The 25,692-nt window shown below is 39.8% G+C and overlaps 2 protein-coding genes across 4 annotated transcripts in view; both read right to left on the bottom strand.

Moving 5' to 3' along the window:
- The window catches only part of pkig (protein kinase (cAMP-dependent, catalytic) inhibitor gamma), a 21,281-nt gene extending 7,448 nt beyond the window's left edge, over positions 1 to 13,833 (bottom strand). Inside the window, exon 1 of the mRNA XM_088991950.1 lies at positions 13,537 to 13,833. The gene's annotated coding sequence lies outside the window, so the exon portion shown is untranslated. The remainder of the gene's footprint in view (positions 1 to 13,536) is intronic.
- Positions 13,834 to 16,864: 3,031 nt separating this feature from the next.
- Positions 16,865 to 24,592, bottom strand: ttpal (tocopherol (alpha) transfer protein-like). Of its 3 annotated transcripts, none has more exons than XM_088991774.1 (8): positions 24,525 to 24,592; positions 24,312 to 24,413; positions 24,022 to 24,230; positions 22,972 to 23,215; positions 21,447 to 21,640; positions 20,897 to 21,007; positions 18,673 to 18,976; positions 16,865 to 18,589 (listed from the first exon to the last, which is right to left on the bottom strand). In XM_088991774.1, exons 3-7 carry the CDS (start codon positions 24,211 to 24,213, stop codon positions 18,698 to 18,700), a joined length of 1,020 nt encoding a protein of 339 aa, XP_088847900.1. In that variant the 5' UTR covers positions 24,214 to 24,230; positions 24,312 to 24,413; positions 24,525 to 24,592; the 3' UTR covers positions 16,865 to 18,589; positions 18,673 to 18,697. The 3 variants fall into 3 exon arrangements, with proteins under 3 accessions (XP_088847900.1, XP_088847908.1, XP_088847892.1); XM_088991782.1 differs by having other exon boundaries at positions 24,322 to 24,413; XM_088991766.1 differs by having other exon boundaries at positions 24,331 to 24,413.
- Positions 24,593 to 25,692: the final 1,100 nt, after the last annotated feature.

Below are 25,692 nucleotides of genomic sequence, written 5' to 3'. Positions count from 1 at the left end.
AGAGAGATACAATGAGAAAGACAAAAAGAGAGAGAGAGACAGGGGGGGAGAGAGAGAGAGAGAGAGAGAGAGAGAGAGAGAGAGAGAGAGAGAGAGAGAGAGAGAAAGAGAGAGAGAGAAAGACAAGAGTAAGAGAGAGAGAGAGAAAAGAAAAAAAGAAAAACAGAGGTCAAATGCGAAAGAGAGCGAAAAAGAAAAAGAGAGAGAATGAGAGAGAAAGAGAGAGAGGTAAAGAGCCAGAGGGAGGGAGAGACAGACAGAGGGAGGGAGAAAGACAACAAGAGAAAGACAAGCGACAGAGAAAGAGAAAAAGAAAAACATAGAATGAGAAAGAGAGAGAAAAAGAAAAGAGAGAATGACAGAGAGGTAAAGAGAAACAGAGGGAGAGAGAGAAACAGAGAGCGAGAGACAAAGAGACAGAGTATCCAAATTACCAAAGTCATTAGAATCCCAAAGTGCAAAAGAGAAACTAGAACAAGTGAGGGTAGTGTGTTCCTAGTGCTAGTCCTCCATACTGTTGCGAACTACCCTTTAGCTCCTTCCCACAACAAGAAATATGTAAACAAATGCCACTTTCTGCTGAATGTCAAGTATGAGCTTACAAACTCAACTAGTGGAAACCCTGAGATCGAGGAGAACATCTTGAATCTTGATTGAAAACCATTAATTTGTTAGAGCATTGTATCAATTATAACTAGACTTGTAAGACTAGTTGTCTCGGAATATGTCTGACCAATCAAATGACAGCATTCGTGGTTTGGGGTGTGCCTCTAACTTGGAGCATTGATAGAAATTAGACAGAATAAGAAGTTATCATATTCAAAAGTTTCATATGCTTAGTGAACATGTGTGACTCGAGTACACAATCGAAAATTATACTAAAAATATCAGCCTGCGTGTTTTGGGTATTTTAGATACTCTAAAATGTCAGTTCGGAAACAAAAAAAATGGTGTCAGTTGTCCTTTAAATGTGACGGGCACTGGCTATTCACATGATGACAACACCCGATCGACTGATAACAAGCTCAGTTCAAACACAAGAATTGTATTCCATTTTGGAATGACTCCTGCTTGCTGGTCTTCCTCTGATAAATTATTTAAAGTCCTTCCCATTCAGTGGTGCTGCATATATTTGCACCTGATCCTTCTGAGTCGTGGCTAACTGTGATCCCTTGCTGAGGTGAAAATTAACAAACTGCTAACTGGGGAATCGAGTGACAGGAAGCGTTTTACAGGACAGCAACTGTAATGCAAAAAGGGAGTTCACCATATCATCTCGCTCAAATTTGGGCTGTGTCTTGTCATTTGGATGTGTAGGAATACAATAGAACTAATTACGCTTGTTTATTTAACCTCCTTGGGTTATGAAAGTGTGATTCTTAATTCCAGCTGGGCTCTTCTACTGTCCTAAATGAGCATAGTGAGCTCACCAGCAGGAAGGTGTAATGAACAGCTTAGGAACAGACGGTAAAAAGCCTGACCGAAGCCATTAGCGTTAGCTCCCACAGAAAGGTCTTGAGTGAATTGAAGCATGAAAGAAAAAAAATGCTACTTCAGAAGCCTACAGCAAAATACAGAATCGATCTGGCTCAAACCTCATGATCATCTTTAGTTCATAACAAGAGATCAAGTGCAAATACATTTGCCAAAAAGAAAGAACACTACTAACGCTAGACTTGCTGGAGGTTTTGCTCAGTATGGTGAAATGAAGTACAGTGAGACCTCAACTTACAAACTTTTCGTCTTACAAACGTCAAATTTACGAAAATTAAACCTTATAATAAGCACTATTTTCATAATACACACCCACCACGGCTGGCGGAGTGATCTTCGGCGCAAGCACACGACCGAACAGCACCAGAGGTTAAGTTACCAATAGTCCTTATGGAAGGTGGATCTCCTTCCATAAGCCATCAATGACCATCAAAAAGGTAAATAAAACTTTATTTTACAGAACAGTTTATTTCTTTAATTACAGTCCTCATGTAATGCGCCTCTCTTTCCAAACAGCAATTCCCTTTGACCTTAAGCCATAAATGACCATCACAAATGTAAATAAAGTGACTTTATGATACAATGCAGTGTATTACTTTCATTACAATACAATAGCACATTTATTATACATAGAATAAGGTATGTTGTGTGTAGTTTTTTAGGCTTATTTAGTTGAAAAGTATATTTTATGGAAACCCAGGAACGGATTATTCCCATTTTAATGGTTTCCTATGGGAAATGTTCTTTTGAGATACACACTTTTCGTCTTACATACTCTGTCTGGGAACCAATTAAGTTCGTAAATCGAGGTCTCTTTGTACAAAGGATACATCTGTGTAAGCTCTCAGACGTACAGGAGTGGTCCATCGATGAAAATGTTTCTTTCGCAGTCATCTGTACTTCTTTGAAGGTGTCGGATGTTTCGCTCCTCATTTGAAAAGCTTCGTCAGCGAACAAAAGTTGTGCTGGTATTTAGCTGACGAAGCTTTTCGGATGAGGAGTGAAAAGTCCGACACTTTCAAAGAAGTACAGATGACGGCTGAAAAAAACCTTTATCGATCTACGAAGGACCATCTTAGTTTAGCAGCGGTGATATTTCTGTTTTTACCACAAACACAAGATGGATTGTAGTATTAGGCACAGGCATGGGACAGAGAAAGAGCTTTTTTTAATGATATTTTATGCAGGTTACCCAAATAGATTTCCGAATCTATACAAACGTGATGCGCCAATGGAATTATGTGGGTTTTAATACACAGATACACTACCGCAACAGTGTCAACCGCAAAAGCAATCTCCAAAGCTGCCACATTTTCTTGTGACCGCTGTTTGTTTTTAACGCGACTGAAGATGTTTCACAGTCACACCCAGACACCGGAGATCCCCATTGATGCTGCCGACAGCCGCTGACTGATGGGAGTGGTTGCATAAAAACAGCCACAAAACAAATCTCCAGCTTGTGATCAGCTACAGAAGACATGGGCAAAAAAAAAAAAAAAAAAAAAAAACAACAACAATATGACGCCTCTGGATGGAGCCAAAGGAAATCCGAGCTGTATGTGCTTTTATGGTCAAAATGTTCCTTCCCATGTTTAGCCTCTCTGGTCTCCGGGAATCCCCTGGTTTGTATAAGTCAGCACTGTATGTGTGGTGTCAGCCCCAAGCACTCGGCCTCATATTATGCCTGTCACACTGAATTGCGACTACAGCTAAAATGACCACCAGTTGTTTAAACAAGTTGTGTCCATAATTTGTAAAATGGCTTCAAATGACTTCTACTGGGCGTATTTTAATAAGATTCCACCGCATATAGCTATATTTTACGTTTTAAGACTCGCGCTGAACATTCAGGAAGTCTTGTTTTTGAGTTGGTGACGAGTCCTCACGTGACGTCACTAAAGAACCGCCCTTCACCGTAAAAAAGACGCATTGTAGCGGTCCTTCCATCACGTCAATGTATTTTGCTGTACTGTTTTTTTTTTTTTTTTATTTTACATCCAAAAGCCGCCGGCAGAGGGAGTCCAAGCTCCATTGAAGAATTTATCAGCCTGTGGAAACGGGCTGATTCATTCCTCACAGCTAGGTGGCCATTTTATTGCCTCTTTTTGGGTGAGACATCCCCCCCGCCCGTTTGCCTCAAAATGACACGGAATAAATTCTTTAATCGATTGCAAACATGTATGCTTTCCTCTTCAGAACTATTTGAATCATATTCATAACTGGATGTGTAACAAGAAAGCATATTATCCGAATCTGAAGCCATTGTTTTTATTCTCCAGCAATTCAAGACGTCTTGGCGTGATGTCACGAACTGGGGGCGGGACTTCTGAAAATGCCCAATTCGCAGCTCAATTTTTTTCCAGATTTTGGCCACTTTAAGTCATTTTTATTGGTGTTTTGCATTTGAATAAAAATATCATACTGCGTGTTTTGGGTATTTTAGATGCTATAAAACGTTGTTCTGATGTCAGTTAAAAAAAAACAAAAACGTGACGTGGGTTGCCCTTTAAATGTGTGCCATTTTAGTGCCATCGCTTTACTGGTCTGGAGGGAAGGCTTTGATTACGTCGGCGGTTGGGAGCTGTGACTAGCACGTCCCTGGTGTCATTTTACCAAGAGAAAGGCTTCAAACTCTCGTCACTTTCCGCTTGGTGCCATATCCAATGATGATTTTATATTGACAATGTCAAAACATATTGTAGCTTAAGACTGGACCCTTCACATTGCATGAGGCGCACCTGTGCAGAAGGCGCAGGGTCATCTTTAGAAGAAAATGAAGGTTTTTGGGTGCGCCTAATACACCGGAAAATATGGTAATTCTGCAATTATTCCACCGTTGCAAGCAAAAACTTTAAAATCAATGGCATGGCATTCACAATGTAAACGTATGAGCTGAACTGTATATTGTATTCAGAAAATAATGTTCCGTTTACAAAATAATGTTGTGTTGTGGGATTTTCTATGAGCTGGATGGACGCTCTCTCCACTTTAATTCTATTGCAAGGTTGCCCGGTTCTATTTCCATCCACACATTAAATAACAAGAAAGCTCAGCAGGAAGCAGGTGGCTTGTTTGCCCGTGTTGTTTATGCCCAATCCTTCTCCAAGGTTCTGCATTCGCACACACACACACATGTACGCACATGCACACACGTGGCTGAGCAGGGTGCCATGGCCTGATTAGGCAGGAGAAAAGGGAAGATAATTTGATGGGTGTGAGGAGAATGAGGGACGGATAGCTAACTAGCTAACTTCTTGATATATTATCCATCCATACATCCATCCATACACAAAATCACACAAACACACACACATATATACACATAGGTAAGAACGGATACAAGAACGGATACATGTTTACTTATGAAAGCTTCATTTATGCTCATCTGTTTGCTATTTGCACAATCATCTTCACCGTCTGACTAAAAAATCTGGCTGCAGGATTATTCTCTGGACTAACACAATAAAAAATGGCGGCAGAAAAGGCATCAAGCTGGAAACTCGATTAGTCCAACCTCCGCTGTTTGTTATGCCGCATCAAGTCATTTCATGATCACACTTTGCTGGCCCATGTCAAGGAAGATCTTAAAAGCATGTGATTGGATTTGCCCAATTAAAAGGGGGAAAACAGAGAGGGAGGGGAGTGCAGGGTCTGCAGCACATTTCTCATAGTGAGATAATAAAGGTGTCATTCGATATGGTAAACAAACCGAAACCAAAATAAACGATTGACGTCGTATATTAGGGATGTGCAAAGTTCGGCTCGGGTGACATTTTTTATGCTGCAGCTGTTTTTTTTTTTTGTTTGTTTTTTGGGCTGTGGCGTATTCTTCAAATAAAATCAACACAGCAACAACATGAGAATATCAGAGCGAAGGATTTAGACATAGAGGCGTACATATTGCATTCTTGTGTTTGTTGAACTGCGTTCTGTCCTGACATCAGCCCCATTAAAAAGGAGACATCTTAAAAAAAAAAATGAAAATCAATCTCAGAAATGATGTTCATAAAAACTCCAAGATGATGTGTGCATTGCAGTATTTTAGGTTGATGTTCAAAATGGTGCATTCGTGTGTACTGTGTTTCCAAATTACTGGTGAGGGGCTCGGGAAATAGATGGGAGCATTTTCCAGGGTGTAAAAGAAGGAACACCCTTGGCTGCAGGCTGAACGGGTTTTTAATTTACAATGACAGCCAGAAGATTCAAAGGGAGCAGGAAAGGGACGTCGGCTTGTTGTTGTGGCGCGGTAACATTAAGATAGCATGTAAACACAAATAAAACATTACACTTAGCTAGAGGGGGGTAACGGAAACATATTAATATTATTATTAACATATTAATATTGCCTGAATTTGCAGGCAATTTCAAAGTCAAAGGTCGACTGTGTAAAAGCTGTGAGAAGTCTTGAATCAATAAATCTCATCACTATTCCTCTGAAAGCTGCAATACAGTCCTTTTTGAGGGAAGCAGTAACGCAGTTTAAAGCAGACCAAGCCTGAGGATTCCCAAGGTGAATGCATATACAAAGCACGAACCAGATCACATGCCAATCAGGAATATCAGTATCAATATCAGTCAAAAAAATGCTATAAAATAATGCTACAGCACACATTGACCTGTTTGACTTTTATTCATCTAAAAATAAAAATATAACTGATATATATGCGATAAAAACGCTACCTAGCTGGCTACCCAGATGGCTACCTGGCGAGTTACCAAGATGGCTACCTATCTGGGTACCTAGATGGCTAGCTAGATGGCTACCTAGCGAGTTACCAAGATGGCTACCTATCTGGCTACCTAGATGACTAGCTAGATGGCTACCTAACTGGTTACATATCTGGCTACCTAGATGGCTACCTAAATGTGTATCTAGCTGGCTACCTAGATGGCTATTTAGCTGGCTACCTACATGGCTATCAATTTGCTATGCCTTTGCTATCTATTAGCTATACATTTGGCATCTATTAGCTACTCATTTGCTATCTATTAGCTATCTGGCTGGCTTGCTAGCTATCTATCTATTAGCTATAGAGCTATATAGCTGGCTATCGAGTAATCTAGCTAGCTAGCTACCTAGATGGCTATCGATTTGCTATCACTTTGCTATCTATTAGCTATACATTTGCTATCTATTAGCTATCTGGCTGGTTCAGTAGCTATCGATTGGCTATCTATCAGCTAGCTAGCTTTCTATCTATTTGAGTTACTTCCTGGTTGAGTGAACGCTGGCGCGTGTCTAACCCACAGAAACACTTATCCTGTGACTGTAAAGTGACCTTGAGAGTTTTGAAAGGCGTTTATAAATGAAATGTATGATTATAATTACACGCCGTCACACTGAACTCTTCCTCATAGCCTTCAGCATGTTTCCATTCAACTGATTTTAGCGTTTTATTCATATCACGATTTAAAATAAATATGACATTCAATCAAACTCAATCTTTTCACAATAAATCTTATGCCTTTAATTTTTCTTGCAGGCCCAGTGTATCATGGAATTTTTGTTGACTGAATGAGCAAAAAAAACGTGCACTTCAATTTGATTTCCAAATCGGTTCCCATGGTCGAAACCCATTAGCATAATACGCTTTGATTAAAAACCTCAATAAATAAATGGAAAGCTGTGTTTATTCAACTCTGAGACCCTGCCTGTGAAATGTATGCTAATGTGTTCGGAAGAGAGAGCAGCAATCTGCATTGACTTGGCTGCCAGAACACTGAAAAAGAGATTAACCAAAAACTGTTTGTCGTGCCCTGAGAGTTCGTAGCAACAACAAATCCACTTACAGAGAAATACAGTATGTCAATTTGCTTCATTTACGGTTTGTTCTCCTAGCTTATTAATGAACAGAATCAACAGGTATATTTTAACCCATTCGCTACCATTCCCAAATTTATTCGGGAATCCAAAAGTGTGACGTGGAGCGCCATTCCCGAATGTGTTCAGGTTTTGGTTTGTGATTGCGGATAAAGCGCTGATCAGACCTCTGACCATGTTTTTTCAGTTCCACGAGGGGGCAGCATTTGCCTTTGGTCTATGTTAGCGCTTTATTACAGCTTCAGTTATTTTGAAAGCGCTATTTTCTGTAAATCAATACAGTGAGACCTCAACTTACGAACTTAATTGGTTCCCAGACAGAGTGTGTAAGGCGCAAAGTGTGTATCTCAATTTTTTTTCCCCATAAGAAACCATTACAATGGGAATAATCCGTTCCCGGGTTTACATAAAATATACTTTTCAACTAAATAAGCCTTAAAACTACACACAATATACCTTATTCTATGTATAGTAAATGTGCTATTGTATTGTAATGAAAGAAATACACTGCATTGTATTATAAAATCACTTTATTTACATTTGTGATGGTCATTGATGGCTTGATGGAATGGTTACATCATCAGAATCATCTTTATTGCCAAGTATGTAGAACACACAAGGAATTTGTTTCCAGTAGAACACGCTGCACTAGTATCATCATCAAGAAAATCAGTCGCGTAGGGTCGCAAAAAACAAATGAAAATGACAAAACCAGGAACAATACTAGGGAGCATGTGACCGAGGCTGCCATTCGCGACGCCATCTTGAATATCCATGTTTAATTTGTCTCACTGTCTTTCTCGCACTCACTCCGAGAGTCGTGGCACATGCGCTGGATAACAATTGGGATAAATTTGGGGGTGAGCGTCTCACTCAAGGACACGTGCACAAGAGAAGCAGGTGAGCGAGTGGCTCGACCTGAAAATACCGTTAGCTGGCGACCTACTTGATCAGCTTAGCTGCCGCCTCGCTATTCAATTGCTTTAAGTCCTCAAACGGATGCCACATCTTCAATTTGAGCTTGTGTAGGTAGGGGCGAATGGATCAAAAATCCATTGATGCAGTATGTACAACACTCGCTCGAAGCTGGGGCTGAAAAATTTAGAGCAGAGTTGGGATGATGCCATGTGAGCTTGGAGTCACCATCATCCATTCACTTCCCTGCTCAAAGGCCACTTCGTCAGATTGACTTGTTTGTTGTGACGTGATTTCAAGTATGGTATAAATATGAAGGCACCACCAAATTAGGAATGGCTCAATACCACTTTATGATATCTGATATTGAAACCAACACTCAAGGACTGGTTGATATTGATCCTCTATCCATGTGATTCTTTTGATCATTATATAAATTGTTAAGAATTTGTGTAGGCCTGTCGCCATTTAAGAACAAGCCTTAAACATACATTCCATACAAAATATAGCACTGAAGCAACTTACGAACAAATTCACCTTACGAACGATAGTTCGGAACGTATCTCGTTCATAAGTTGGGGAGCGTCTGTATAAGCTGGGGTTACGCACTCCTTCTACGGGGGGAAATGTAGTCGGTGGCTTAGTTGTGAGACCTGTTGTGGCTCAATATCACTTCATATATGAGATGCAACTACGTATAAGGTGCAGGGTCATCTTTTGAAGAAAATAAAGGCTTTTCGGTGCACCATATACAGTGAGACCTCAACTTACAATCAGAATCAGAATCATCTTTATTGCCAAGTATGTAGAACACACAAGGAATTTGTTTCCGGTCTTACAAACTTCAAATTTCTGAAAATTAAACCTTATAATAAGCACTATTTTCATAATACACACCCACCACGGCTGGCGGAAGCACACGACCGAACAGCACCAGAGGTTAAGTTACCAACAGTCCTTATGGAAGGTAACTCTCCTTTCATAAGCCATCAACGACCATCAAAAAGGTAAATAAAACTTTATTTTACAGCACAGTTCATTTCTTTAATTACAGTCCTCATGTAATGTGCCTCTCTTTCCAAACAGCAATTCCCTTTGACCTCCAACGCCATTCCAGCAAGCCATCAATGACCATTACAAATGTAAATAAAGTGACTTTATGATACAATGCAGTGTATTTCTTTCATTACAATACAATAGCACATTTATTATACATAGAATAAGGTATGTTGTGTGTAGTTTTAAGGCTTATTTAGTTGAAAAGTATATTTTATGGAAACCCGGGAACAGATTATTCCCATTTTAATGGTTTCCTATGGGAATTTTTTTTTGAGATACACACTTTTCGCCTTACACACTCTGTCTGGGAACCAATTAAGTTCGTAAGTTGAGGTCTCACTGTACGCTGGAAAATACGGTCATCATAAATCTTACATTGAATGTTCATGTAGTCCTAAAACTCAATATTCCGTGGGTACTGGAATTTGAGTGAAAATGACAAAAACCTTGGTGCTGAAGTGTACACATTTTAGCACGTTTGGCAGTGACTGAGTTAAAAAGGCATGTGGCTCGCACCCTACACATTTTTCAGTTTTGGTGCGATCAAGAACAGCCTTGAGCAAATCTCGCATATGATATCCTGAAGCTCGTGTAGAGGGCACACATTTCTCTTGAATAATACAGTATAAACGTAGGAGTTTCAAGTTACTTGTGTAATCGGACAGCTCGAGCAATTTCAGGCTTTGATCTTCTCTTCATGGGGAAGTCCGGCTGCTAAAAACAGAAGCGCTTAAGTCCTCAGTACGCGGGGCAAAGAATGCAGTTGAGGGTCAGAAGCATTGAACCGACAAATCCCCGTCCGCAAAATACGAGGCCATTAACGATGTGATTACACAGATGGTGTTATTGAAAAATAGTCCATAGGCGGAACGGTCCTGTCGCTTCCAAAAGTTGTACAACCGCCGTTAGGGTGACAAAGTGATGGGAAAGCTGACAGGGGTCATGCCGTCATCACCTCTGAGAACTCGACGGAACAATGAGGCACTTCCAAAAAACTTCCAGCATGAAATGTACTATTATTATTATAAATATAATTATATAAGCCTGAAACATATACAGTAAAGTCTCGTTATATCGATATTCTCGGGAGTCGGAAAAAATATCGATATAACCAGACTATCGATATATCCGATCCTGCGGCATGTAAATTTTCTCCTTGCGTTCATAGAAATAGTATCGTAATAAGCAGTACTATCGATATAACCGATATAACGAGACTTTACTGTATATTCAAAATATAGCACTGAAACAACTTACGAACAATCGTTGTACTAAGTACATCCTGTTTACTTGATATCTAATTTAAAGCAGATTCTTTACTTACAGTGTATTTTAGGTGTTCAAATACCTGACATGTTTCGGCGTATACTTCCGCCTTCGTCAGACTCTGAGCCACATGCCTTTTTAGCCACATGCCTTTTTAACTCAGCCACTGCCAAACGTGCTAAAATGTGTACACTTCAGCACCAAGGTTTTTGTCATTGTCACTCAAATTCCAGTACCCACGGAATATTGAGTTTTAGGACTACATGAACAATCGTCAGACTCTGACGAAGGCGGAAGTATACGCCGAAACATGTCAGGTATTTGAACACCTAAAATACACTGTCTGTAAGTAAAGAATCTGCTTTAAACTTACGAACAAATTCACCTTACGAACGACTGTTCGGAACGTATCTCGTTCGTAAATTGGGGAGCATCTATACTCCAGTGCGCCACCGGAAAATACGGTAATCAATATTGATGAAACATTTTCACCACGTTCGGGAAAACATTTATTTTTATTGACGCCACTTTTCAACAATCGGTACACAGATTTCTGTGTAACGGGAAATTATCATTTTAGCATAAATGACAAATTATTCAATTAATAGTGCAAACTATTCTCCAATACAGTATGTGATGTCACGTATTAACTGTTGAAACATCACAGACTTAGGAGCAGCATCTCGGAAGTTAAGTCTCGTCTTCAGGATTTGCATCACTCATAAAAAGCATCCACTTGGAGGCTGAGTCTTAACCATGAACTTGTTACATGGTGACTTGACATCACCGTGCATAAAATATTGCCCTGAAATATGATATCTCATATATTAAACCCTGATGTGATGTTTATTTTGAAGAGTATTTTTTGCATCTGAAGCGCGATTTTCATAACATACAGACTCGAGTGGTCTCGCAATTCTCATAAAATCTCATTATTTTCTCACGAGTGGAATATTTTTGTCTTTTCTTCTGGCCGTGGTGGTGTGTCTCTATATTCTTCACCATTAAGGGGTACGTCATTGTGTAGCATGTCCGAATGTCCAAGAGAAAAGCATTAACGGTCACTGAATTTACCACAATTCATTGTGAGCAGGGAAACAAACAACATGGTTGAATATCAAACTGGTACAGCAGCTATATAATAAGAAATCAGTGATACATATTACTTGATTTAAGATACATATAAAAAAGGAATTAAAATACTATTTGAACTAAATATTACTGTAATTCACAAAGAATAATTGGATATATTTATGCGTCTGTATGTCAGGACAATACAGTTGCAATAAGTGACAAGGAGAAAGTAGTTATTTCATTCACTGGCATTCACGAATTTATTCGAGAATTGAAAATATGACGTAGAGCGCCATTCCTGAATTTGTTCAGGTTTAGTTTTGGCTTCTTTGGGTGCCGATAGAGCGTTGGCCATGGCCCCTTGCCAAAATTAATCTTCTTGGCTGTTCCCTTTCCATGACCCCTCGAATGCTGACAAAATTGTGATCACAGATCTGCCAAACGTCAAAAGCTCGATGAGCAATGTGCCCCTCATCACTTCTGTTGACAGTCAGCCAATTGTCATGTGGCAGAGACTCTATCATGTGACGTCACATCATGGCGGTTTCCTCTTTCAATATTCCCAAAATCATCACAGATGGAAACGAGGATAAGTCGCATGTCCGTTCTGTGCATTTCACTAAATTCGCTTAAATGTGTATCAACATTTGAATGAAATTCCAATTACTATTCTCCAACACACATTTTCCCCCCTGCAAGCCTAGTCATGTGTTCGGCACAGAAAGGCAGGAAAGAGACAACACATGGTACAGTTCAAGGTCAACATAATACAATTCTATTTGCTGATTTATTTGACAACCTTTTTTTCCCCACTATCTTTATTGATTTGACTGTTTTTTCCGGTTGTTTTCCCCTAAACCATCATTCGGGAGGACTGACAAGTTTGGATCGTCGGTTTCAAAAGAAGAGATAGCAATATGGAATGCATTCAGCAAGTTTGCATAATGAAAAGCATAATAAAAACCAATCACCGTTCTATATTGAAGTCAATTATTCAAGCCACATGTTCCCAAGTGGTGTCCTTGGGGTCACCTTATGACCAGCATTATCATAATTTGGTATTACTTACAAATTGAACACAGGTAGGTAACTTGGCTTGAAATAAAATCACTTCCAATATGCAACAGTTTCCCCAAGGCAAGGCTCACCAAAGAGTCAATGGCAAAATCGTATCCATGGGGAAGACGTGACATGTCGCTTCAGGGCTACACGGGTTATTTTGTGATCACGCTTCTTCTCGTTTTAGTTTAGTGCACGAGGGAGGATGATTCCTCCTCAGGCGACGGTGTGGAGTAAAAAAAACACAACGGAGAGACAGGCAAGAAGCCATAGTTTGTCGTCTCATGCCGGGTGATGCTGGCATTTGCCCAGCAACACTCGAGCAAAGCGGGGGTCTGTGGTGGGTGATTCCCAAAAGCTCCCTTTTATGGTTGGCGTCTGCAATAGTGGCCCAGCGTGTAGTTCATTCCCTCCCACACAATCCCAAAACATTCAAGGGGGCGATGATGCGTACAAAGCCAACACGGGAGCAACAACTAAATGAAAAAGATTGAGGTTTTTTTTATGTGGAGTAGATATGCGCGAGCGCGAACTAGTGTCCACCCAGTGCTAACAGGCAGCTAGCATGACAATGCCAGCACACAATGTGAGCAGAAGACAACAATTATAATGTCGTTACTTAACATTGTGACATGAGCAGGTTAAGGTAGAACGTGAGGACAAAGACGATAAATGGGAGAGAAGGTGTACATTTCTTACTGTCTGCTCGTCGCCGCTTCGTGAATATACTGCACGTTTTACAAATTCATCTCCAAAACGACACATTTGAAACCCTTTTTCATTTTCACAGCCAAAATAAAAATCAAATTACGTTCTGGACGCGACAAACAAACGAGAGCGTCACTAACCTTGATCCGCACGCTTCCTCTTATCCACTTGTTACAATGGACATTTGTCACCATCGATTCCTGTTTAAGTTTCCTGCCAGTCCGAAGCGAAAAAAAAACACGACGAAATGAGCCGAAGCTGAAGCTGCACGACGCCGTTGAAGATGAACAAACAACGTTCGGCGGAACAACGGGAGATTGCGAAAAGCTGCTTGTGTCTTCTTGTCTTCTTCCAACAGCTGTTGTTCCAAAATGGAGTTAGTCGAGTCTAAAGCAAGTGAGAGACAACTCCACTCCTCCGTGGGCTGGAGCCTACCCGATCTTTTTTTCGGGGTGGGTTGCAGGAGTTTTTTTTACCCTGTGTCATGGGTTCTTTCACTGCCTTTTGGAGTGCAGCATTAAACCAGACGCCCACCTGATGATGGTTCCTTCTCAAGTATCATTCACATTCCTAGTGGGAAAATTGGCGAGTTCAGACAGAGGTTCTCAAACTGTGGTCACTGGGAACACTGATGGTCCATGCAAGCAAGCACATCGCCTGGATTTTTGCTCTATCAAACTGAGAAGGTAATCAATTGTCACGATGTCAGCGACTTTAAAAGAAAATTCACATTTGTTTCAACAAAACCAGCTACGTTACACAGCATGGCGCAAGGTAGTTTGAACTGAATGTGTCCAAAGATTATTTGACAAAATACTGTAGTTTAAAGGACAACCCACAGCATTTTTTTCATACAATTACTAATAAGTACATTCAATATAATAATAATAATAATAATCCATTTCATTTCTAAGCGCCTTTCAAAAGTCTCAAGGTCACTTTACAGTCACAAGATACATTTTTTTGTGGGTGAGCAGCGGCAGCAGCATGCGCCAGCCGTCACTCAACCCGGAAGTAACTCAAAGAGATAGAAAGCTAGCTAGCTAGCCAATAGATAGCTAATAGATAGCTAAATAGTTCGATAGCTAGCTAGATAGCCAGCCAGCCAGCTAGATAGTAAATAGCTAGCTAGCTAAATAAATCAAGAAATATTCTGACTAAATGCAGATTTTTTTTCCCTTTAGTCATTCATTTAACATCAGCAGACGATAGCATATCTATTTGCTATCCAATTGCTATCTATTGGCTATCTGGCTGGCTAGCTAGCTATGTAGCTGGCTATTTATTAGCTATATGGCTATCTAGCTAGTTAGCTAACTGCCTAGCTGGCTATCTATTAGCTAGCTACCTAGCTTGCTATCTATTTGAGTCACTTCCGGGTTGAGTGAACACTGTGTGCGAATAAAGTCCCAGGAGCCATTTGCAGCCAGCGTCATACAGTGATACCTTGGCTTACGAACTTAATTGGTTCCCAGACAGTGTGTAAGGCAAAAAGTGTGTATCCCAAAAAATAATTTCCCATAGGAAACCATTAAAATGTGAATAATCCGTTCCCAGGTCCCCATAAAACATAATTTTCTACTTTCTAATTTTCTAAGCCTTAAAACTACACAAAATATACCTTATTTTATGTATAATAAATATGCTATAGTATTATGATTAAAGAAATAAACTGTACTATACAATAAAGTCATTTTATTTACCTTTGTGATGGTCATTAATGGCTTTATGGAATGGAGTGTCTGGTTTCCTCAGTATTAAACGATGAGGAACGTAACCTTCTTCCACCATCTTGAGGAATGATCCCTTGTAGCTTCTCTGTGATAATTGTATCTAGTTCCTCATCAATTGTGTTCTGTTTCGCTGGGTTGATAGCTTTTTGCATCAAATGTACAGATGGCTTGTGCGGGTTGTTTGTGTAGCCTGATTGATGGGATATTTTAACCTTGCAGTCTACATTCTGCCTTGGAACTATCAAAGTTGAAACTACCTCACTGTCGTCTGCCTGTTTCTTTAATGTTTAAACCCCCCTCACTGCTGCGTTCTTGACCAATCACGTGGCTTTAACCGAAGACGGGGAATAGAGGACAAAAACAGTCGGCTGCCATTTTGTTGTTAGAAGAACAGGCTCGTTCCTGAATGACACATCGCTCATTGAGGCAGCTCCGTGTGCGAAAAAAGTTCGTATGCCAAGGTAAAATATTCATAAATGTAACATTCGCAAACCGAAAAGTTTGTAAGCCAAGGGGTTCGTAAACCGAGGTATCACTGTACTCTGGTGCACCTTAAAATACGGTACATTCTTGTCTTCCAGAAACCTCTTTCGTTCATCGATTCACATCGATTCACTCATTCATTTCAAATGAAATACGCCTGACACATAATCAACCCGTATCTTTTGTGGCGACATTTTAAACGGAGTCGAGACAACTGGTCCCAAAAACATAATGGAACCATCAAAGAGTAGAAGGTGGGGAGATGAAATGCAGTCCAATCGATACTGCCAAGGTCACAAACAAAGCGCATGAACAAACCAAGACTCGTGTTAATGTTTCTGTGGCAACCGACCAAAAGTAACCTGCAGGCTCACATGGCCGCTCTATTTTTCACCCGCACATTTACACCGCCAGTAATGACGAGCAAGCTTCATCCATCATGACGCACTGGTTACATTTAGCATTCAGAAGAGCTTAGTTGAAGGATGGTGTTCAACACGTTATTCTGATTGATATCGCATTGGCGGAATAACAATTAAGAAGATTAATCCATCCGTGTTGTTTTAATTTTAGGGAGGTGCCATTTTGTACTATAGCGCCCCCTGCTGTACACTGAAATTGAAGTACTGTACAGTACTATATACGTGCAATATAATAATAATAATCATAATAATAAATTTTATTTATAAGCGCTGCTCAAAACTCTCAAGTACACTTTACAGTCGCAGGATAAGAACAACATTTTTTTTCGCCGGGTGAGCAGCGGCAGCTATTCGTGCCATCGTTCACTCAACCCGGAAGTAATACACACTGACCGCTATGTCGCTTTGTGTTGTGTTTATTATTTTATTTATATGTTAACTGTTTAGTTAAACGCTTTGCTCCAGCTTCAACTATTGTGAAAGCACTGTACGGTATATTGTTATTTAGATATCGTTTTCACTTCAGCTGTATCTGCAAAAGAAGTGCTTTACATAAAATAAGTGTCCGTGAACATCTTACAATCCAGAGAAAAGAGCTGAGCAGTCCTTGTGAGTTTTGAAACGCGCTTAGAAATTAAATGTATTATTATTATTAGTAGTAGTAGTAGTAGTATCATTATTATTATTATTATTTGTTTTACATCCTGTGACTGGAAAGTGACCTTGAGAGTTTTGAAAGGCGCTTATAAATAAAATTTATTATTATTATTATTATTATAACATTGGAGAGAGATGATTATAATTTGGGTGTGGTCACAGAAAAAAAAAAACATCTCAAGGCGCCGTTGTCGGGTTTACTGCAGTGTCGGCTTTACTGTATATCAACATCTTCCGTCACTATATGTGTTTGATTGGATTGTAATTATGAATCGTAAGACCAGTGTGGACAACTTTGATCCTGTTCACATATTTGTAATTAAAAAATAAAAAAAAAAAACAGGACTTCTTCATTAAAATTTTACTTTCCTGTTATTTTCTGCTATGCAATCATTGACAGCATCAGACGTGCATTAAAAAAAATAAAAGCGATTGCACAGGAAAAGCAAATGCAGCATTATGGCACTGTTCTTTCACAACATTTGGAAAGTTGCAAATGAATTTTCAATCGCTGCGTATGCCCATTTGATCATCACGACCTTACGCGAGGAAAACATTTAAAAGGCATACTTGTCAACGTAACATCTATGCTGTCTGTCTCTCTCTGTGTCGGTCCCGGTATCAAAAGGCACACGGACCTGTGGTTAGGGACCCCTGCACTATGCGAATTCCTTTTGAAGATGAATATAGCTTTGGTTTGTCGAACTATATGCTGCGAGCGCTTTAAAGGACAACCGACGTCTCCAGACAAGTTGTGTCCATAATTTGTAAAATGGCTTCAAATGACTTCTACTGAGCGTATTTTAATAAGATTCCATCGCATATAGCTATATTTTACATTTTAAGACTCGCGCTGAATATTCAGGAAGTCTTGTTTTTGAGTTGGTGACGAGGCCGTACGTGACGTCACTAAAGGAACGCCCCTGACCGAAAAAAAAAGACACATTGTAGCAGTCCTTCCATCATGTCAATGTATTTTGCTGTACTTGTTTGGTCTGACTATCTCCTGTTGCACCCAAAAGCCGCCAGAAGAGGGCGTCCAAGCTCCATATAAGGAATTTACCTGTGGAAACGGAGGTGGCCACAGGAGGTCGCCATTTTGTGCCTCTTTTTTTGGGTGAGGCAGTTCCCCCCAATGTTGCAAACATGTATGCTTTCCTCTTCAGAACTATTTGAATCATATTCATAACTGGATGTGTAACAAGAAAGCACATTCTCCGAATCTGAAGCCATTGTTTTGATTCTCCAGAAATGCAAGCCGTCTTGGCGTGACGTCACGAACTGGGGGCGGGACTTTCTGAAAATGCCCAATTCGCAGCTACATTTTTTGTAGATTTTGGACACTTTAAGTCATTTTCATTGGTGTTTAGCATTTGAATAAAAATATCATGGGTTTGGGTATTTTAGATGCTATAAAACATTTTTCAGTTAAAAAACAAAAAAGTGACGTCGGGTGTCCTTTAAGGCAACGTAAGAGCAGTTTATGTTAACATCAACTTCATTCATTGCTTGGAAATGCGGTCATTTTTAAATTCAACGGTTCTGCTTGTTATTATTATGAAACAATATTGTAGGGGATATAATGGGGCTAAGCTTGAATGAATCATGTACACTACTTTTTTCAATAGTTAAATTAAGGGGGTATGAAACTTGAGTCAGATTGAAAATTGTTCATGCTGTCACTTGGAAACACATCATGAGAAAATAAACTGCAATTAGATCAAATGAAAAAAATTCTGAATGCATTTTTTTTTTCCACACATGTCCACACGCCGCCTGCAGCTGGTGATGGACTAAAAATACTGAGTGCCAACTACAAAACACTGACCATATGACTCCAAATAGTGATTGTGACGCCCAGAGTTGCCAGGATATGGTCCAGCAGCTCACCTGTAACCCTAGCGAAGATACACAAACTGGATGGTTAGTTGAAAAAAAAATCTGTCAAATTAGCAACTTGACCGACTAATCGCCATCTCACCACAAGGGAAAATATCCGATGTTCATCAGTAACACGAATAAAGTTGTGAGCGCAGGACCCGAAAGGCATCTTCGTGCTCAAAGCCACCTTCGTCACCTTGGAACAGGGTTGCCTCAGGCGGAACAGCGCCCTCCAGTGGATCGGGTTGGCAAAACTCCACGATGAAATCCTCCTCAGAGTCAAGCAGCAGTCTGGACCACGCACGCGTGTCCAGATGTGCAGCCGTGCCGCCGTATTCCTCGGGCAGGACAGAGCACGGGATGTTCCGGTGGAGGGAGCGCAGGTCTGAGCTGTGAAGCATGTACTGGACAAGTAAACAGAGAATAACGCTTTGTTATCACAAGGCGCAAATGCACTTTGAAAATGACATCAGGGATGCATCTGGGAAATTAAAAAAGGGGGCCAGTTGGCCACCTTATGTCTGAATAGGGGGGGCAAATTCTAAAAAGGACAACCGACGCCACTTTTTTGTTTTTTAACTGACATTAGAAAAACGTTTTATAGCATCTAAAATACCCAAAACACGCAGTATGATATTTTTATTCAAATGCAAAACACCAATAAAAATGACCTCAAGTGTCCAAAATCTGCAAAAAAAATTGAGCCGTGAATTGGGCATTTTCAGAAAGTCCCGCCCCAGTTCGTGACGTCACATTGTCACACACAACGTCACACGTCTTGCATTGCTAGCGAATCAAAACAATGGCTTCAGATTCAGAGAATATGCTTTCTTGTTACACATCCAGTTATGAATATGATTCAAATAGTTCTGAAGATGAAAGCATACGTGTTTGCCATCGATTAAACAATTTATTCCGTGCTATTTTGAGATAACATTGGGGGGGAAATGTATCACCAAAAAAAGAGCCAGAAAATGGCGACCAAGCTCCGTGTGAGGAATTAATCAGCCAGTTTCAACAGGCTGATAAGTTCCTTACATGTAGCTTGGTCGCCCTCTTCTGGCTCTTTTTGGTGCAACATGACGTTTTCAGACCAAACAAGTACAGCAAAATATATTGACGTGATGGAAGGACTGCTACAATGTGTCCCTTTATTCGGTCAGGGGCGTTCCTTCAGTGACGTCACGTATGGACTCAAAAACAAGACTTCCTGAATATTCAGCGCAAGTCTTAAAACGTAAAATTTAGCTATATGCGATGGAATCTTTGTAAAATACGCTCAGTAGAAGTCATTTGAAGCCATTTTACAAATTATGGACACAACTTGTCCAGAGACGTTGTTGTTTAAGTAACTAGATTGCCGAAGTATACTGAACTGATTAAAATAAAGCAAAATACAGTCATACCTCGGTTTACGGCTTACAAAATTTTCGGTTTACGAACGTTAAATTTAGGAACATTTTACCTTGGCATACGAACTTTTTTTCATACACGGAACTGCCTCAATGAGTAATGTGTCGTTCGCGAACGAGCCCGTTTTTCTAACAACAACATGGCAGCCGACTGTTTTTGTCCTCTATTCCTCATCTTCGGTTAAAGCCACGTGATTGGTCAAGAACGCAGCAGTGAGGGGAGGTGGTTTCAACATTAAAGAGACAGGCAGACGACAGAGAGGGTGAGAAATTGGATTTCAACTTTGGTAGTTCAAAGACAGAGTGTTGATGGCGAAATTAGAAGGAAAACACATAAATAATGCGATGGTGAATCGTTGTGTGTTGCACCAAGACTACTATTTGATACTAGTTGACACAAATTCCCAGCAGACAAATCAGCCCATTTCCAACGGAGCTTGGGCGCCATCCCAATCGATTGCAAACATGTATGCTTTCCTCTTCAGAACTATTTGAATCGTATTCATAACTGGATGAGTAACAAGAAAGCATATTCTCCGAATCTGAAGCCATCGTTTTGATTCTCGAGCAAGGCAAGACGTCCTGGCGTGACGCCACGAACAAGGGGGCGGGACCTTCTGAAACTCGCCATTTCCGGGGTCATTTTGAAGTAGTTTTGGGACACTTTAAGTCAATTTTATTGGTGTTTTGTATTTGACTAAAAATATCAGACTGTGTGTTTTGGGTATTTTAGATGCTATAAAACGTTTTTCTGATGTCAGTGAGGAAACGAAAAATTGTGTCGGTTGTCCTTTAAGTGTTTTTTTTTTTTGCTTTGTTTTGAGAAACTTCAGATTGTACTTTCTTCATATCGTTCTTTGTTGCAACCTAGAATGTCTGGTCGGAATGAGAGGTTTGAAAGACACTAGTTACCCTCTCTGCCATCTTCTCCTTCAGGAATGGCTTTATGACAGCAAATATCCCTTTGAAAATCCGGGGCTCGTTAATAATGTTGACAGCCTTGATTCGAATTGGGAAGCCGTCCTGTAACGACAAAAGAAACGCTTGTCAGAGCAAATGCAGCCGTTCCAGATTTGGGTGCAAATATAAATAGCCAAATTGTATTCAAACACATGATGTGCAATGACTGGATTAACACGGAACAAAAAAGAAAATGCAAGACGTCTTGGCGTGATGTCACGAACTGGGGGCGGGACTTTCTGAAAATGCCCAATTCGCAGCTCAATTTTTTGCAGATTTTGGACACTAAGTCATTTTTATTGGTGTTTTGCATTTGAATAAAAATATACTGTGTGTTTTGGGTATTTTAGATGCTATAAAACGTTTTTCTGATGTCAGGAAACAAAAAAGTGACGTCGGTTGCCCTTTAAATAACGTCTATTCTGTCTATTCTCTATCAGTGGCCTGAATCATATTTCTTATATACAATAACATTTTCAACCATAAAGTATAACGTTTTTACCTGAAGAATGCTCACGACCTTTTTGGCGAGAAAAGGACCCGGATTGGATGCCTGAGACATACCAACACCGGTATAATCGGCCAAGATAACGATCCCGTTGACTTGCGTCTCTTCTGGCTGGATCAGCTTCTCCAACGTCAGACACATGGCCCTCACATTGTCAACAAACGGATAATCGTTTGCTTTCCATTTTCCTGTTTGACGAAACGCAACAGAAATCATATAAACTCTATTAACTCATTCACTGCCAGACATGTGTCCACTCTAGTGCCAGGGTTTTTGTCATTGTCACTTGAATTGAAAGAGAGATATTGAGTTTTAGGACGACATAAACATTCAATACAGCGCTATAAACCTTAGACTCTTAGAAGTAATTCAGGGATGGCGCTCTACGTCATATTTTCAATTCAAAAATACATTTGTGAATGAGTTAAAGGAACTTTAGTTGTAAATATTTGTTCATAAGTGTAGAATATTTGAGTAGTTATACGATTTTTAACAGGTTAATCAGGAAAACTGAGGTTCCACTCTCGTCACAAGAAATCTATTCTCGTTAAATGTTACGGACGTTATCTGTCAGTTGTACATACAGTGAGACCTCAACTTACAAACACCTTAACTTACAAACTTTTCGTCTTACAAATGTCAAATTTATGAAAATTAAACCTTATAATAAGCACTATTTTCATAATACACACCCACCACGGCTGGCGGAGTGATCTTCGGCGGAAGCACACGACCGAACAGCACCAGAGGTTAAGTTACCAACAGTCCTTATGGAAGGTGACTCTCCTTCCATAAGCCATCAACGACCATCAAAAAGGTAAATAAAACTTTATTTTACAGCAGTTTATTTCTTTAATTACAGTCCTCATTTAATGTGCCTCTCTTTCCAAACAGCAATTCCCTTTGACCTTCGACCTCCAATGCCATTCCATCAAGCCATAAATGACAATCACAAATGTAAATAAAGTGACTTTATGATACAATGCGGTGTATTTCTTTCATTACAATACAATAGCAAATTTATTATACATATAATAAGGTATGTTGTGTGTAGTTTTAAGGCTTATTTAGTTGAAAAGTATATTTTATGGAAACCCGGGAACGGATTATTCCCATTTTAATGGTTTCCTATGGGAATTTTTTTTTAGATACACACTCTTCGCCTTACACACTGTCTGGGAACCAATTAAGTTCGTAAGTTGAGGTCGCACTGTATTTCACATCCATTTAAAATGTCACTGTGTTACTTTGACGGTCGGCACAAAAAACTGTAAATTGTGATTATTATTGTATTTACAATATGCCGGGTGTGGACACAGTACAAAAGGGTTTCTAATAATGAATCTTTGCAAAGGCTAAAAATACCCTCAGGTTATGTGTATAATGAAAGTACAGGATGTTTAAATCCCCGTGACATCCTCAATGGTGGCTAACAAAGATAAGAGAATACATTTGTGCTAATTGCGCCTGAATTAAGTCAAAGCAGTTAAAAAAGGCCGCCTAAAGCGCAGATACCAACCTGGCCGAAGACAGAGGATGTACCTTCCGTTCGGGTCCGGACAAGGCAGGACTGTGAGAAAGCCCAAATCCAGCACGTGCTGCACCGTAGACGGTTTTAGGTTATGGAAGACCTCGGGCCAAGCCTTCCGCCCAGCGTGATAATTGAGCAAGAGCTGCAAGGCTCGGTCGTAGTCAAACTTCCTGGCCCGCAGGAAGCGCAAGAGGAAGGAGTCATCCAAACGTGTCCTGAGATTGGGCTGCTCCTGTACATTCCATACAGATAAAAACAAATTAAACTCACTTTTTAAAAAAAGTGTTTGTAAACACTCATGCAAATCTCTACCACGATTCATATGACGTGAAGCAAATTGTGAAAATACAAGGATGCATACATGTTAAGTTTCAGAAATCATAAATCGGGAGATTTTCGTACTCGCGACTCTGTGGTGGGTGTTACAATAATGTGAGCGTTACAAAGGGGTAAATTAGAAGTAAATAAAACACTTTCATTGTTTATTTATGATATTTTGACTTGACTTTCATTCCGATCGTTTGGCTGGATTTTTACCAATAAACATAAAACCATTCATATTAATGGTGAGTATTATCAGAAAGTTATTTTAAATACATAACATTCTGATATTTTGTTGAAATCACATGCGTGAGTGCGCAAGTATGTGTGGGTGTGCGGCTCTCACTGAAAAACATTTCTAAATGTTTTACTTTTATGGCTCTCTTTTATGGCCACAGTATACAATTGACATTTTTATTTTGTTATGCTTAGAATATCTTGTTTTTTATCCCCCCCACCCACCCCATCCCCTTTCAAATCGCTGCTGTGGACTGCAAATTTCCCCATTGTGGAACGAATAAAGGTTTTCTGATTCTGATTCTGATTAGTCAAAAAGGTTCCTGACCCTTGCTACAATGCATGGTTGTTAGACACATGATGAAGCTGGAGAACGATAGAAAATACCAAAGAGTTTGGTCTTCTCCGCAAACATTTAATTAATACAGCACAGGACATACTGTACTTAAAAAAACTTAACTGAATAGAGGCAGAAAATACCTTTAGTATCATATCTCGAAGGGCTTGAACATCCCGTAGACGCCATTCTGGTTTTTCCTGAAGCTCTTCCCGTGCCTTGGCCACCAGTTCCGGGCTCAGAGTGCAGGTGTAAATCGGGGGTGGGGGGCTCGGGAACCAGCTGTGTTCTGACGGGCTGACTTCACTGGGCCGAAGAGCAGAAGACTCAGCCATGGACTGACTGGATAAAGCTGTTCAATTGGAAAGCACCGCACGGTCACAGAGTACTTTCCAAACAACTCGGGTAAAAAATAAATACATAATAAACACACCACGTAAGACCTTGCTCACGTTTATTCAAAGACGAACGGGTCGATGCAGGTTGAAAGCATCATTCGTCATGTACTGCATGGCTAATTTGATTTAACATGACCCTGAAAATAAACACAATACAGCAAAGCTCAGGTCGGATAAAATGGACAAATTTGAGAGGCATTTAAATTGCAGGTCGCAAGGTACTTCGTGAATCCAAATACAGTACTTACCTTGAATGATATAACGATAGCAAAAGTGACTGAAATCACAACTGGGTTTACGGCTACACAGTTAGCCATTTCCGGGTGGAAAATAACGAGCTCACATTGGCTAAAGGACATCACGTGAGACGGAAACGTGTTTTTCCTTCATTTGGCGTCGACTTTTTTCTGAATGCCAGCGAAACAAAAACTACCCGTTCCGTTGCAATAAAGATAAACATTTTGCACTACTCAAAAATACAAACACGTTTTTCTTGCTTCTTAAAAATATATTTGGGCATTTTTCTCTTACTGGCCGAGTCAAGCACTGTTTTTTTTTTGTTAATTACTGTTTGTATGCGTGTTTACCGAGGAGGTTATACAGTACAGTATGTGTTCTAATAATAATAATAATAATAATAATAATAATAATAATAATAATAATAATAATAATAATAATAATAATAATAATAATACATTTCATTTACAAAACAATGAGTAACTGATGACAATTTTCAGCGACCTTTTCGGACCTGCAGATGGCAGAATTTGCCCTGATCATTAGTGGACGTATTGCCCACCACAAGTACTTTACATTAGTAATGGGAATTCCGGCTCTTTTCAGGGAGCCAAATTACAAAAAAAACATGTAAAATTATGTGAAAAACGAATTATGCATGTAAAAATACACTATATAAAATATTTTTATTTATATAGCTTGATTTATATGTGCACAGAGAGCATCCACAAACTTTCACTTTCCCTGTGATGATCAGCTGTCACTAATTTGCTTTTCATATTAATAATGCTATCATACATCATACATAATCATCATCATACATAATTTTCTCCACTGCGAGACTAATAAAGGCAAATCCAATCCAATCCAATATCAACTAGTAAAAAATAAATAATAATTGAACCATAATAACAGCATAATGTAATAACATTTGTCCACCTGTCTACTCTAAGATCCCCCCTTCTCCTCACTGTTGCGTGTGACTGTAATTCTCCCCTCCGTCCTCTACCACGTATATCGACCAATCACGTGCGGCTTTAACTTAAGACCTGGGGTGGGGAATAGACGACAAAAAAAATTCTCCCATTTCCGGCTCCTTGTTCGGAACTGGCTCTCTTCCTTTACTTCAGAGATACGGCTCTAAGAACCGGCTCGTTCGCGAACAACACATCACTACTC

This window comes from Hippocampus bargibanti, linkage group LG01 (assembly GCF_051943395.1).
Source record: "Hippocampus bargibanti isolate YZ-2025 linkage group LG01, ASM5194339v1, whole genome shotgun sequence".
Taxonomy (NCBI): domain Eukaryota; kingdom Metazoa; phylum Chordata; class Actinopteri; order Syngnathiformes; family Syngnathidae; genus Hippocampus; species Hippocampus bargibanti.
Note: the sequence above shows the minus strand (reverse complement) of the source record. Positions and strands in the feature narration are given on the sequence as shown.

Bases quoted from the DNA above. Each gene is read 5' to 3' on its own strand.
- ttpal (XM_088991774.1), bottom strand. From the start codon at position 24,213: ATGGCTGAGTCTTCTGCTCTTCGGCCCAGTGAAGTCAGCCCGTCAGAA. The intron at 21,008-21,446 runs GTAAAAACGTTA...TTGTCGTTACAG, and splicing joins AGGTCGTGAGCATTCTTCAG to GACGGCTTCCCAATTCGAAT. The intron at 18,977-20,896 runs GTAACTAGTGTC...TTACTTGTCCAG, and splicing joins AGGAGAAGATGGCAGAGAGG to TACATGCTTCACAGCTCAGA.